The sequence below is a fragment of the Helianthus annuus genome, chromosome 11, assembly GCF_002127325.2.
Source record: "Helianthus annuus cultivar XRQ/B chromosome 11, HanXRQr2.0-SUNRISE, whole genome shotgun sequence".
Classification (NCBI taxonomy): Eukaryota; Viridiplantae; Streptophyta; class Magnoliopsida; order Asterales; family Asteraceae; genus Helianthus; species Helianthus annuus.
Window position 1 is genome coordinate 61,365,177 of NC_035443.2, and position 16,541 is coordinate 61,381,717.

Here is a 16,541-nt window from a genome sequence, read left to right on the forward strand (position 1 = left end):
TTAATGAGTTTATCCTTTATTTTTGCTATTTAAATTAATGAACCTTAATCATGTAATAAGTCATCCTACAAAATAATTTTGTACCTTACACAATAAAAACAATCATGTACATGTTTTTACAAATTCAACGTTTTTCCTACACCATTAAAACAATGTTTTGGTGTAAGGTATAGAATGTGTAGGACCCGAACACTTTTAAATAATTTGTTAACTCATAATAAAATATGTGTAGGACGCTACACTTTTAAACAATTTTGTCACTTCTAATAAAATTGGTGTAGGACAGACACATTAATGGTGGTGAAGGAGAAAATTATGGCGGCATTAATAATACTTGAGTAACCCTTTATAACATTTATGAATATTCTAAATGAAAATGTCTATCCTACCCTTATTAATTAAATCATTAATTAAAAGTAGACAAAAATTATATCTTGATTCAAAACCATTGATCAAAAAAATAAAGGGCCTAGATTAATTTATTTTTCTTCTTATAAGAAGATTCTTCTCAAATGAACCTCCCCCTATATATATATATATATATATATATATATATATATATATATATATATATATATATATATATATATATATATATATATATATATATATAATTGCGCTAAAATAAGAAACATCTCGAGTTGTAAGAACCGCGAGAACCACACCATCCGGGTCGTCGTTTACCATGATTTTTTTTACAACTAGATGTGTGTATTATAAACACAGCCGTAAAAAAAATTTTAAACGCCGCGGCCGAGGGGGTAGTTTTTTACACCACAAGTTTGGTGTAAAAAAAAAAAGAAAAAAAAAATAAAAACACCAAACTTGTGGTGTAAAAAACTACCCCCTCGGCCGCGGCGTTAAAATTTTTTTTTACGGCTGTGTTTATAATACACACATCTAGTTGTAAAAAAAATCATGGTAAACGGCGACCCGGATGGTGTGGTTCTCGCGGTTCTTACAACTCGGGGTGGTTCTCATTCTAGCAGCCCCATATATATATATATCTATATATATATATGTATATATATATATATATTAATATACACACATACAGCAGTTCATCATCCCCAACAATCAGTCTTCTCTCTCTCTCTTCTCTCTCTCTATATAGCACCACCACCACCGCCACCACAACCACTGAGACTCCTACACTCCCTCTCCTTCTCTCGATTACACTCAAACTAGCAAACACAGGGACTTCATCCTCTTCACATGATAAAAAACCCCAGACCAAGAACCCTCTCGGTCCGGTGACGGCAGCCGGTGATTCTGTGAAGCCGGCGGCTACCGGTGGGCTCCTTCGACGAGCCAGACACACCCCCCTCGCATCCCCTCTTCATCACTTTCATGTACCCGTTCACGCACACATCGGAATTTAGAGAGAGACTGTTCGGAAGAGAGAGAGAGAGAGAGATCAGGCGGCAGTGGCTTTGGTCGCTTTTCCGGCGACCCACCAGAGACGACGTTATGATTAGCGATGATGATACGTATAGTAACACCCTTCTTCACCTCCTTCTTCCATTTTAGTCTCTATCTTTGTTTTATTTTATTTTTTTAATCTAATAATGATGATGTTGGATGAAGATGGTGGTGATGACGAAGATGAATCGCTGAAGATGAATCGCTGAAGTTGAATCGCTGATTCTGCTGATGTGTTTGTTGAGACATGAAAGTTTTAGATCTGAATTTGTGTTGATAAATTGCAAGATCTGAATTTGTGTTCATTTACAGGTTCGATTATTGCAGATTGTTGTTCTGATTAAGGAGTATAGTTTACAGGTTCGATCATGTGGGTTAATGGGTTTGATGCAAAATTAGGGTTTGAGTTATGTGAGGGTTTTTGAGGGTTTTGGGTTTGGGAGGGTTGGCGGCAGTGGGATGGTGGTGGTGGGGATGATGCGGTGGTGGGGTTGGTGGTGGTGGGGGTAGAGGTGGAGGTGTGGTGGTGGTGGTGCTTGTTGTTGTTCTGGCAGTGGTATTATTGTTGTTTTGGCAGTGACATTATTATTTATTAAATTTGAGTTATAATAAATCTAAATGATCAAAATACTCCTGAGGATAAAGACAAAATAGGGAGGTTTAAGTTAAGGAATCTGGCCAAATTTGAAATTTGGACCAAAATGGCAACAAAATACAAACCATAGAAACCCAGATATAAAAAGTTTGAAATTTAAACTAAAATGACAAAAATGCCTAAACCAGAGGGACTAAAATGACAGTTTACTAAAATCTAAAAGAATTCGTTGGAAATATATGATTTAGGTCATTAAATGAGTTTGTTCTACTAGATACGATACATTGATTCATTGAATTCACCCCCACATGCCTACAGCCGTCTTCAATTTCTCGTCTCGTGTATCTATCTATATATCTCCTTTACCGATTCTTCTGCAACTTTTGTGTGTGAACTGAACTGAGAAATGGCGAGAAGACCGGATGACGAGTACGATTACTTGTTCAAAGTCGTACTCATCGGAGATTCAGGCGTCGGTAAATCCAATCTTCTCTCTCGATTCACTCGAAACGAGTTTTCTTTAGAATCTAAGTCCACTATTGGCGTTGAATTCGCCACGCGTACTCTTCAAGTACTCTCTCTCTCTCTCTCTCTCTCTCACTAGATTTGCATTTGTTTTATTCGATTATTTACTTGACGTTGTTGCTGATCAAGCATTGGTTGATGTTTATTGTGGCTTTATTGCTTGATTTGTTGATTTAGGGTTCGTTTCAGTAGTTAAGTTAGTTTAGTGTTGAATCTCAGGATGTTACTATTGTTGAGTGTGATTTTAGACTGTATTTGGATATTAGAAACCTAATTGCTGTGTATTTTATTAGCCTATGAAGAACAAATGAATTCAAGATTTTAAAAAGAATGAAAATGAGATTTATTCAACTTCACATAAAGCTTTTGAATTGAAAATGTTGTTTTCTGTGTTCAGAAAAACTTTTGAAGTAACATGGAGTGATGAATTTGTTTTTGTTTATTTCTTTATGGTTACGTTTTTTGTTTGCATTATTTTATTTAACTAGATATATTTCTTATGCTCAAAAAATTTAAACTAATAGTTTATATATCTTTAGTTGTATATTTTATATTTGGTTGTTCAACAAAGAACTGATTTAAAGTAGAGAACTACGAGAGCCGCATAAGCACGCGTATGTATTGCTTTAACTTTGATGCGTAAGGTTATATGTGGTTAGCGTTGTGTACAACTGATTATGTGGTTGGGAAAACGCTTCAGACGGTGCGAAGAAGCAATATGATTATGTGAGGGACGCATGTGAGCCTCCGGTCATGTTAATGGCTTCAGCTTCCTCCAACTTCTGTTCCTCTTTTTCTTCCTTATCTATTCAGTATCTAAGTAGTTAATGCGGTAAAATATCGGATATCAGTCAAGGACCGATATTTGAGATATCGGTTATCACGGTGGGATATCGGTAATTTTAATATCATGCTAAATTTATATATATAGCAATTTAAGACTAACAATTGTAACAAGTAAGAACTGACTAAGACTTAAAACACTAACATTTAACAGTAAAAACTAACAATTAAGACTTAAAACACTAATAGCAGCAATAAGAAGAAAAATGAACAGTAGAAATAAGAAAAATGGTACTGATATTGGGAAAATCGGTGATTCATTGATCAAATAGCGGTCCTATATCGGTCAAATATCGGACAATATCGGACAATATCGCTGATATTATCGGTACCAATATTTTGTACTGCTATCTCGGCAGGGGATCGATATATCACTGATATATCGGTTGATATGTCGGGATATTAACTACATAGTTCAGTATTTCTCTTCTTTCACTTTAACTTCTCTCAAAACTTTAAGTAATATTGTTGTACATATAGCTCACACGGTTGTACATAGAAGTATCAATCGATGATACTTATTACGGTTGTACCAATAACTCAAATGATTGTACATAGAGATAAATATAGGTCCTGCTTTTTTAAGATTTGAAGGGGTATGGTCCCAAAAGTCGCGCAAACCTCCGCCCAGGTTGCGCGCGGAACCTACTCCTTATTTCAGAAAACTTATTAACAGTATCCCCACGCGACTCACACGCGTTGAAGTTTACCCCGCGCGAGGCAAGGCTCACAAGAGGCCCAGATATCAGCACTTAGCATAAAACAATGAAAGAAATGAGCCACTCAGTAGGGAAGCGCGCGGCTACCTACAGTGGTACATAAGGTACAAGTGGCAGTAAAAGGAGCCAATGAGCGTCTAGCAGGCTCTGGTCAATCGTGCGCCACGATCGCCTGACGAGAAGTACACAAGGACGCCTACATGGCACCAATCAGAGGACGGAGACAACTGTCCCACGATCTCCACTCGTCTGCTGATGACAGAAGGACAACAAGGCCGACAACAATGACACGTGGCTCCAATCAAGGTGCGCCAGCACCAACGAGCATCTAGAAGCCACTAAGCGGTCGACGCCAGTGAGACAAAGAGCATATCCGTTTTGTTGTCCGCTTCTGGCCCAAGGCCCATCAGCCCATAACCCCTCACACCTCTCCGGCTATAAATAGAGACCTCATTCCACAGGTTAAACATTCTATTCTCTCGGCTCTTACTCTTTACACTTAATCACTCTCAAAGCAGTCGCTTATTCTCACGCCGGAGCCTGGTTAAGAGGGAAACCCCCACATTCCCCTCTTAACGAGTAACGGTGTTCTGTTTTGCAGGTTAGATCACCAAGTCGGAGCTCAAATATCCTTAAAGAAGATTAACCCTCATGAAAGGAACATAAACCAATCTAATTAACTCCCTAATTAGATCACTGTTTCTTCATTGGCGCCCACCGATTTTTTTCATAACCACCCTCATCTTCTTTTATTTGAGCCTTTGACACCTCTTCCTTCCTTCGACTATGACTGGTCAAGGAATCATCCCAGAGTTCGGTTTCGGAACCAACTCTAACACGGCGTTGGGCGAAGGAATCCAAAACTTCCAAGCCCAACAAATCGAAAAAATCGGCGAAGTTGAAATCAACAATACTGGGGGTCCGCGCGAGAGTTTCACCCGCATCACCCAAGTGGTCACCCCAGGGAACGGAGAAGGACCTTCGAACACAGCGCCACCTCAAAATGTATCTGCATTACTTGGCTTACCAGAAGGCGAAACCCCAGCCTCATGGTATGCCAAGAACATCGCCACTATCAATGCAGCATACCAATCGCTCATCGCGCAGCAGGCAGTTTTGACGGCAGAACCGTCCTTGGTCACCCCTCAGAGTCAGGGGGTGCGCCAAAGGCCCCCACCAGCCAATATACAAGGCAGAACCAACAGGCCTCCCCCTACAAGACGTTTCAGCATACAAGACACGCGCGATACAAGAGGGGAAACGGATAGTTACTATGAATATCCGTCGAATCTTCAACGAGGCCCTGTTCACAGCCGGCTCACGCCGCGCAACATGAACAATGAATGGGAAGAAACGGACCCATATTATCCCACATGGGAAGGTGACGAAGAATCGTCAGTCTTTAATCGTTTACCAAAAAACCATGAGTACTACAAGCCAAGACAACACATTGGCTACACAGAAGAAGCTGAAAGAGATTTCCGCCTGGCATACAGACCAGCGGAAGCTGCGGAACACTCCAAGTTTATCCCGAAAATTGCACTCGCGCCGCTTTCACGAGAAAAGCTACCCCCAACTGTTGGGAAATTCAATGGGTTGACTGACCCAAACGATCACGTCAGAACATTCACGAGTGTGGGCTGCATGGGTGGGTGGAATATGCCCATGTGGTGCCACCTGTTCATTCAAACTCTTACCGGAGCGGCTCGCGCCTGGTTTGACAGCCTTCCGCCTGGGAAGATTAAATCATGGACAGATTTCAAGACGCAATTCTTAAGCTACTTTAGCCAACAACGTCGCTACCAACGCGACACAGCTGAAGTAGAAGATATTTGGCGAAGAGATGGTGAAGGTCTGGAGGACTTCATCACGCGTTTTAACAAAGAGTGCCTGGAAATTGGCGGCGTCAGTGAGCAACTCATGCGCTGTCACTTCAAAAAGGCTATACGCTGCGATAGTCTCATTAGAACCATCACAGGCAAAGATGGAATGCCGAAGGAGTGGGATAAACTGATGGAAGCCGCAAAAATCGTCGCGCAAACTGAGGAGTCCCTTGCTGGTGGAAAGGGCTACTACCCAGAAGATCGATTTTCAAGAGGAAGTACGCGCGACAACAACAACAAGCGTAACAAATACAAGAGTCATGACTGGAAGTCTGAGAGACCAAGAGGCCGTGACGTGTAACACCTCGAATTTTTGTGTCCAATGATGTGTTAACACGTGTCATTTGTTTACACGTGGCATCTATAATAAATAAAAGGACTAATTTTGACAAACCTTGAAAGTATATAAATTCGAGGGTTATAAATGTCAACAAGGGTAAATATACTGTATAGTATCCCTAAATAATGCTTAAACCTTCAAACGAATAAATTATAGATCGTACAAATATAAAACGCGGAAAAAAGTGAGAGATTACAAACTACAGGGGTTAACTATGTCAACATGTTTAATAATACCTCTGAGTGACCCTTTAACGTTCCAAAGACTTTGTAACGGTATTATACCCTCACTAAAATAATATATATAAATTTCGCGAAGTTTCGATATGAAACGAGAAAGTTACGATCAAATTCGTAGAAGAAGGATTAAAAGCGTCAACAGTGAAAGTTAAGGCTTTCCAATATAATTAATAAATAAACCGGGGACTTAATAATGCGGGTAATTAACACGAGGCCCCTATCGGTAAATAACCGAGGGCCAAACCGCAAAGTTACCCCTTCAAATCCGAAAGGTCAGGCAAATCATTACGAAAGATTTCGATATTAATGGCCGATTCTGTAATCATTATAAAAGATTTGAAAAATTCAGAAAATATAACCTCACGCGACCCGCGTAAGGTTTCAACATAAGTTGAGGCGGGCCGCGAGCCTCCTCAATAACGCGTCTGAACTTCTAATCCCAAGCGACCCGCGTAAAAGTTGCATGGAATGTCCATGCGGGTCGCGTAAAGTGCCCAGATGCAGAAACTTTGTAACTACTTGGCTTTTGCAAACTTGAACGATCAAACCACAAACAAAGAGGCATGGGCACCCTACAAATGACCCATATCACTTAGGGGACACCTACCATTACCTCTGGTCAGATGGTAGTGCTTGCAATGATCAACAAAGCTTGGCATTGGCTATAAATAGCATGCCTTAAGCATAACAATTCACACAACTCAAAAACACTTATATCTGATCATTCAAGAGCTCTCTAGCTTTCCCTTCTGTTCTCTCATCAAGAGTTAACTTCTGTAAGTCGTTCATAACCATTTTGGTTTCACATTTCCATAGTTATAGCCTATAAACGCAACCGTCGTAACTAACGGTTGTCATTGCAATGTCTTGCAAATGGTTCAGTCTTATGACGAATCAAAAGTAGTTTTGAGTTGGTATTTATGTGGGTATTAAACCTCTAAAAGGGTTCCCCCTGATCACCACTCTAACTATGTCAAATATCGAGTCAAACGTGCGGTTAAAAAGTCAACAGAAAGCTATTTTGGCGATTTATGCATAATCTGTAAGATATATGTTATGGAACCTGTTTTGATAATCATAAAACATGATAATAAGTATATAAACATGTTTGCGCTCGTTTGAATCGATCATTTACTATATAGAACCTGTTCGGAACCGAATATCGCAAAAGTTTGACTTTTGCTTTGACTTCAGTTCTGACCCGTTTTAGTGAGGTATAAAAATACCTTAGGACTATCTTAGGACCAGGTCACATGTTGGTATAAGCCTCTGTGGTCGGTTCATGAGTTATCCGAGTCTTTTAAGTATTTCCGTCATTCGCCTAAAAGTTGACCGTAACGGCCTTTTAAAATAAAAACGAGTATTTCGGACACGTGAACGGACCAAAACCTTGCTTATTAAATTATAAGCATGTCCCTAAAGTTTCACGTCAATCCGAGGTCTAGAACGAGAGTTATGCTAAAAAGCGCACTTTTAAGAAAGTTTTGTAATTAACGGCGCAATTAGCATAACGCCCATCTAACCCAAGTTTTCGGCACCAAAACTTTTACCCACTGTGGTAAAATAATATTTTGGGAATTTTAAAGATTTTTAATAATTTTTACCTTGCTCATAACCTGCGGTTATGGCTACGGTTCGGTAAATACCGAATATGCCCTTTTTGGCCAAAACGGGAGTTCTACAAGGTCTTTTGACCCGATTCCAGTTGCTACTGGTTTTAAATAATAAATAAAGTATTTTAAGCTTTATAAGCTGTTCGGGAAACTCAGATTTCCTGTAGAACTCGAAAATCCCTTTTAAAGTCTTTAAAATGACCGAAAAGCCCCTACGGGGCATAATATAAACTTAAACTCGTTACGGGCATTACGGAAGGTATCCTACTGATACCAAAATACTTTTAAGGCATATTGACTTAGGAAATAAGCGTAGGACACTTATGGTTAACCGTTTCGCCTATTTGCGCACACGGTACGGCCCATGGAACTAGTTTTCGTGCAATAGCCGATATGGGTCAAATTATATTATTTGAACCCCAAAATCCAGAGTATGAACTATAAACCCATATAAAACAAGTCACTGAACTTGTTGGGTCCAAATCATACTCCATTCTCGGTTTTCGCCTTTCCGTGCGAATTAACCATATCTATATATCGGAATCAACCGGTTTAAGCTACGGCTAATACAAGGACCGTTAGGATTCTAAGAGGTTAATTAAAACCTTCGTTCCAGATTAGGAGCCCCAGTAAAAGCTATCGGTGACTTGATCTAAATTAAGGATTAATACTTGCAAAGGTAAATACTTTTGACTTATTTCCCCTATATGGGCTTGGGTTACGGTATATTAATACCGCTTGATTGAGCATTATATACTTCCATCGCTTAGGTGGTTAATTGATTAAATATGATCGGCTCATTTAAACAGTTTTGTTGCTTATAAGCCTTTGGGGGGTTTAATGACCGTTGTCCCGGATATCCTTGGCATCATTTTACGAAATGGCCACGACCATCGACATCCCGGTGTAGGCGTACACCCGGTATAAAGTGTCGACATTAAAACTAAAAGACGTAGCCGTTGGTTTCTGTACTACGGTTTTACGCAAACGTGGTGTGTCTATAAATCTTTAACCCGGCACGACCCGGGCTACTGAACGCATAAAAGAACATGTAAAACGTTCACAAGATCATTATGAATTTTCCCAAGTTAAAAAAGAGTTTGCGCCTTGTGCATTCAAATCAATTTTAATAAACATTTTCAAATGTGTCAGTTGAATGTATTTACCAGTGTAAACTGACGTATTTTCCCCAAAAAGATTAAGTGCAGGTACCTAAACGTAATTGGCTGGTATTAGCTCCCTAGCGTCGGGATAAGCCTCGCAAGCTTGATTGCAGTATCTAATGGAACAATACTTTACCTTTATTTACGATCCACTGTGGATATATTCAACCCTGTAATACATTTTGATATTACAATCAGAGGTTGAAATTTATATATTTATCTTATGCTTCCGCTGTGCATTATATAATTGTGTGGTTTGACTATATTGTTGCCAACATCGTCACGGTAATCCCCCACCGGGCCCACCGGTGAGACACGTGGAAATCGGGGTGTGACAGGTTGGTATCAGAGCCAACATTGAGTGAATTAAACACAATAGGCATCGTGTTTAATCTCAGTGACACAATTGCACACACTTGAGTCTAGACCATAACTTAGGACAAATTCGGATTTTTACTCCTTTTTGTCTTTATTTTCAATTTGATTTTTAATAAGTTTTGGAGCAGGAAAATGCCACCTGTTATATTCCGAGGAAGAGGAAGGGGACGTAGAGGCCGAGGAGAAATCGTGACACATCACGATCAAGAAGCTGGACCATCTGGTACAAGACATCCTTCGATGACAAGGAGCGAAGAGCCACAGCGACGAAGAGATCTTTACGAACCAGCGAGGCATTCCACTTCGCACAGCTCGACGCCATCCTACCGGCACTCCTTTGGGCCAGATTCAGAAAATAATCCCAACAACCCACAACCTTCCTTCATACCTCTACAACGTTCGGTATCGCACCGAAACTACGACGACCCTAGTCCATACTACGTAGCTCAGTTTAATCCGGCTGACTACATACAGGAACCTTCAGGTTTTGTTCCACTAGGGCCACAAGACCATTTTTCTGAAGATCCTATGGAGGAAGATGAGGATCCAACTGAACCAGCTCGTGGTACGCCCACGCATCCGATAGAAGTATCTGATGGATCTTCATATCATGGTCCGCAGTATCAAGGCCCAGATAGCTTTATGGCCTTGTTTGACCGACCTGAGTGGTACAACACACCATCTCATCAGACATCGCAACCGAGACATCCACAGGATCCCTCTGGGGATTCACGCTTTGAGGCAGTTACGCCACCACCTCCGCCACCGGCACAACCAGTTATACCTGATCCGCCGAGGCGTAGGAGGACCAATGCTCGTATGTCTACACGAGGAGGAGGGGGAAACCACTTCAGCACTCCTCGACATTCTAGTAGTAGCCACTATTCGCCACTACATGAAGAAGGACCTTCAAGTCCTATACAAGAAGCGAACTCCGCACCTACTGCACGAAATTCGCCACCATTTGGGTATAACCAACCCATACCAGCTTACACAGGTCCAACGGCTTACAACCCGTTTGAACCGTCGCAAGCACAATACAACTACGGCTATGAGCGCGACCCATATGTGGTGTCGGCTAGATATAATGCGCGCTACCCTGACGGAGCACATGGAAACATGGGACCACCGGATTACTCAGCTCATGGGTATCCAATACCTCCCAGACCTCCCGTTCCGCATCAAGCGCAACAACCACGTTTTTCTCCTCCTGAACAGGAAGAAATACTCCATCGACTAGATCGTGTGGAGAGAGAGTTCGAGGAAGAAAAGAAAAGCCACCGAGGATTTCTCAAGGGCTTGGCGAACCTACTAAAGGGCAAAAAGAAGAAACGTGACCACTAGCCCTTAATAGTAGTATGAATGTAATTTCTATTTTGAAATAAGTCCCTGTGTGGACAACTTATCGTATTTCAGTCCCTACGTGGACTTATAATTAGTCCTTGCATGGACACCTATCTTGTATTAGTCCCTGCGTGGACTTGTCACTTATTTTAAAACCTCTATGAAGGTATGTATTATTTGAAAGACCCGTTTAGGGCAATATGTAACGGTATTTGTGATTTTTGGAATGTATGTTGTGAGTTTTGTTTTAATATATATAAAAATAAATCAAAACCATTCCTTTTATATTGATCTGCCTAAATAAAGAATCTTAAGGGGGTGAAACCTAGCTTGGGGTCTTTTAAGATCAGTCAAGATGGTACGACCTAGCTGAGAAGATTCTGATTCCCTGTTAACCTCTGTACGCATGTTAACATTCATGGCAGATGTGATTCGTTATAATCACGCACGTCATTCTTATACAATAATCCTTTGAGGATTTCAAAACCCAACTAAATGATATATAAATCGTGGGTTAAATCACCAATGAAGGTGATCAATATTATAAAGACATCCATTTAGTGATGCAATGCCTACGGGCCAGTACTATAAAGACATCCATTTAGTGATGCAATGCCTACGGGCCAGTACTATAAAGACATCCATTTAGTGATGCAATGCCTACGGGCCAGTATTACAAAGACATCCATTTAGCGATGCAATGCCTACGGGCCAGTATTATTAAAACATCCATTAGTGATGCAGTGCCTACGGGCCAGAATTATTAAAACATCCATTAGTGATGTAGTGCCTACGGGCCAATATTATCAAAACATCCATTAGTGATGTAGTGCCTACGGGCCAACCATATTAAAACATCCATTAGTGATGTAGTGCCTACGGGCCAACCATATTAAGACATCCATTAGAGGTGTAGTGCCTATGGGCCATAATAATTGTCTTACAAAGACAAAAGGCAGTGGTAGTCTATGACTCTCTGTCAGAAAGAGATAAAAGAACTACGGTTCAACTCTCTATGCCTTTGATTCTCTGGAATCTCGGCTAACATTATAAAACATCATCATGATTAGGCTTTATGCCGCCAATACTATTTATATAGTTGAAATAGGATATATTCAGATCCTAATATTTAATGAAATAATAAGCTAACCAAATATGGTCTCTGTACCATGGTTGACAAATTGTCATAAAAGACAATTATATAATAATCTCCTAAATTAAAATTTTGTTATCTTCTGTAACAGATTCAAGTTACAATGGCGGATCCCAATGGAGAGAACAGCCACACGAATGAAGATGACTATGACAATGCGTCAGTACATTTGACAGGCGCACAGCTAAAGGCTCTGATCAACAATGCTGTCCAGGCAGCTATTGATCGTCAACATACTGAGTCTCAAGGCAGATCTGTGTCAAAACCACCCTCTAAACCAAAGACACACTCCAAACCACCCTCTGAACCCAAGAAAGATGACGACAAGCATTCGTCTACTGAGCACAGCGTTCACCGCGATAGAGAATATACTGATGCGTCCAGTGCTAAAGGTTGCACCTATAAATACTTTGTGTCATGCAAGCCCCGTGAATTTACAGGGGAGAAAGGTGCAGTTGATTGTATCACCTGGCTGGACGAGATGGACACGATTGTGGACATCAGCGGGTGCGCTGAGAGGGACGTGGTTAAGTTTGTGTCCCAGTCATTCAAGGGCGAGGCCCTGGCATGGTGGAGAGCTCTGGTGCAGGCTTCAGGTAAGTCTGCCTTGTACAAAATGACATGGGGGGGAGTTTATTACCCTCATAAAAGAGAACTACTGCCCTCAGCACGAGGTTGAGAAGATTGAGGCAGATTTTGTCTCACTGGTGATGACAAACCTGGATTGTCAAGCTTATCTGACAAGCTTTAACACTATGTCACGCCTGGTGCCATATCTTGTGACACCAGAACCACGAAGAATTGCCCGATTCATTGGGGGCTTAGAGCCGGCGATCAAGGCCAGCGTAAAGGCTTCTAGGCCGACGACCTTCAGGTCAGTTACTGACCTCTCCTTGTCTCTTACACTTGATGCTGTCCGTCTGAGGGCACAAAGGAGCAAGGAGGCTGAGAAGCGAAAGCGTGAGGATGATACCTCACGAAAGTCCGGTAAAAAGCACCGTGGAAACGGTGAGGGCAAGAAAGGGTCGGAGGCAAAGAAGGAGGGGCAAGCTGATGGAAGACCCTACTGCAAGGTCTGCAAGAAACCTCACTCCGGGAAGTGTAGGTTTGCGTCTGGTTCACAGTCGCAACAAAGGACTCCACCCTGTGGGCTATGCAAGTCCAAGGATCATAAGACAGTGGAGTGCAAAAAGATAAAGGACGCAACCTGCTTTAATTGTAATGAAAAGGGGCACATAAAGAGTAATTGCCCGAAGTATGCCAAGAAGGCAGAAGAGAATAAGAAGACAAATGCGAGAGTTTTTCGCTTGGATGCAAAGGAAGCGGTCAAGGACGACAATGTGCTTACAGGTACTTTTCTCGTAAATAATATATTTGCAAGAGTACTGTTCGATTCTGGCGCTGATAAGTCCTTTGTAGACCAGAAATTTTGCCAACTACTAGATATGCCAATCAAAACCCTTGACGTGAAATACGAAGTAGAATTAGCAGACGGCACGATCGAAACCGTCTCTACTATTCTAGAAGGATGTGAAATATCCATTAGGAATCATTCTTTTCCTTTATCTCTACTTCCTTTCAAACTTGCGGGTTTTGACATCGTGCTAGGCATGGACTGGTTATCCCATAACCAGGCCCAAATCATATGCGGCAAGAGGCAAATAGTCTTAAAGACTCCGAGTGGTGAATCTCTTACCATTCGAGGAGATACGCAGTACGGGTTGCCTGAAGACGTATCTATGCTGAAAGCTTCAAGGTGTTTGAACAGAGGCTGTGTAATTTACATGGCTCAGGTGATAATTGAAGAACCAAAGCCGAAGATCGAGGATCTTCCTGTCATTCCTGAATACCCCGAAGTTTTTCCTGAAGAACTACCTGGTTTGCCACCAGATAGACAAGTGAAGTTCAGAATTGACATCATTCCTGGAGCAGCTCCGATAGCAAGAGCACCTTACAGACTAGCGCCAACGGAAATGAAAGAACTGAGGACCCAGTTGGATGAACTGCTGGCGAAAGGTTTTATCAGACCTAGTTCATCTCCCTGGGGAGCTCCTGTCCTGTTTGTAAAGAAGAAGGACGGATCGATGCGGTTGTGCATCGACTATAGAGAGCTGAATAAAGTTACCATAAAGAACAGATATCCTTTGCCAAGGATCGATGATCTGTTCGATCAACTGCAAGGAGCGAGCTACTTCTCAAAGATCGACTTAAGGTCGGGTTATCATCAACTAAGGGTCAGAGATGAAGATGTACACAAGACAGCATTTAGGACTCGCTATGGTCATTACGAGTTCCTAGTGATGCCTTTTGGGCTCACAAATGCACCGGCTGCGTTCATGGATCTCATGAATCGCGTTTGCAAGCCATACTTGGATAAATTCGTCATAGTCTTCATCGACGATATCCTTATCTATTCCAAGAATCAAGCTGACCACGAGAAGCACCTCCGTTGCATTCTCGAATTACTACAGCGTGAGAAACTCTACGCCAAATTCTCGAAGTGTGAATTCTGGCTACGAGAAGTTCAGTTTTTAGGACACGTTGTGAGTGAGCGTGGTATCCAAGTGGATCCCGCTAAGGTAGAGGCAGTCATGAACTGGCAAGAGCCAAAGACGCCTACCGAAATTCGTAGTTTCCTGGGCTTAGCAGGATACTACCGGAGATTTATTGAAAATTTTTCAAGGATTGCTGCGCCCTTGACTTCCTTAACCAAGAAGAAAGAAAAGTACATTTGGGGCCCAAAGCAGCAAGAGTCCTTCGAAATACTGAAGCAAAAGCTAAGCAACGCACCTGTGTTGACATTACCGGAAGGTACAGATGAATTCGTAGTTTACTGCGATGCATCACATACAGGCATGGGGTGTGTGCTTATGCAGAAGGGCAAGGTGATTGCCTATGCTTCAAGGCAATTAAAGGTGCATGAAAAGAATTACACCACCCATGATTTGGAGTTGGGTGCCGTTGTATTTGCACTGAAGTTGTGGAGGCACTACCTTTATGGTATTAAATTTGTGATTTATTCTGATCACAAAAGCCTCCAGCACCTGTTCAACCAGAAGGAGTTGAACATGAGACAGCGCCGTTGGATGGAAACCCTGAATGATTATGACTGCGAAATCAGGTACCATCCCGGCAAGGCGAATGTGGTCGCCGATGCATTGAGCAGGAAAGAAAGGGTAAAACCCATTCGAATCAATGCCAAGAGCATTGAAGTTAAAAATAATTTGATGGAAAGGATATTAGCTGCGCAGCGTGAGGCTGTGTTGGAAGCTAATTATCCAAATGAAAAGCTGGGAGTAACTGAGGAGCAGTTGACTCTTAGCAAGGATGGAATTCTTAGGCTGAATGGACGTATATGGGTTCCGATTTATGGGGGACTACGAGATGTTGTTCTCCAGGAAGCCCATAGTTCCAAATACTCAGTCCATCCTGGTGCTGACAAGATGTACCAAGACTTAAAGGCAAATTATTGGTGGATAGGCTTGAAAAAGTCTGTAGCCGCCCATGTAGCAAAGTGCTTGACTTGTGCTCAAGTCAAAGCCGAGCACCAAAAGCCGTCTGGCTTGCTACAACAGCCTGAACTTCCCGAGTGGAAGTGGGAATGCGTAACTATGGACTTCATAACCAAGTTACCCAAAACCAGGAAAGGAAACGATACAATATGGGTCATAGTCGACAGGCTGACTAAATCAGCTCATTTTCTACCCATCAAGGAGACGTATAGCTCCGATATGTTAGCCCAACTATATGTTGATAAGATTGTAGCCTTACACGGCATACCTGTGTCTATTATCTCCGACAGGGATACTAGATACACATCTCACTTCTGGAAGAGTTTCCAGCAATCTTTGGGCACGCGTTTAAATTTTAGTACGGCTTACCATCCTCAGACGGACGGTCAAAGTGAGCGTACTATCCAAACGCTAGAAGACATGCTTCGTGCATGTGCGATCGATTTAGGTGGTAACTGGGATAAAAACCTATCCCTGATCGAATTCTCCTACAATAATAGCTACCACACCAGCATAAAGGCTGCGCCTTTTGAGGCATCATATGGTAGGAAATGCAGATCGCCTGTTTGTTGGGCGGAAGTAGGAGAGGTCCAATTATCGGGACCAGAGATTGTATTCCAGACAACGGACAAGATTGTCCAGATCCGGGAACGTCTCAAGGCTGCCCGCGATAGGCAGAAGAGCTACGCTGATCCAAAGCGTAAGGATTTTCACTTCGAAGTGGGTGAAAAAGTATTACTTAAGGTGTCACCCTGGAAGGGGGTGATGCGTTTCGGCAAGAAAGGCAAACTGAGTCCGAGATACATAGGACC

General features: G+C 41.9%; 1 protein-coding gene across 1 annotated transcript in view; it reads left to right on the top strand.

The window, feature by feature from the left end:
• Nucleotides 1-2,300: 2,300 nt before the first annotated feature.
• LOC110866798 (ras-related protein RABA2a) overlaps nt 2,301-16,541 on the top strand; it is a 28,934-nt gene continuing 14,693 nt past the window's right edge. The window contains exon 1 of the mRNA XM_035979321.1: nt 2,301-2,588. Within this exon, the coding sequence (XP_035835214.1) occupies nt 2,424-2,588 (165 nt within the window). The 5' untranslated portion in view covers nt 2,301-2,423. The remainder of the gene's footprint in view (nt 2,589-16,541) is intronic.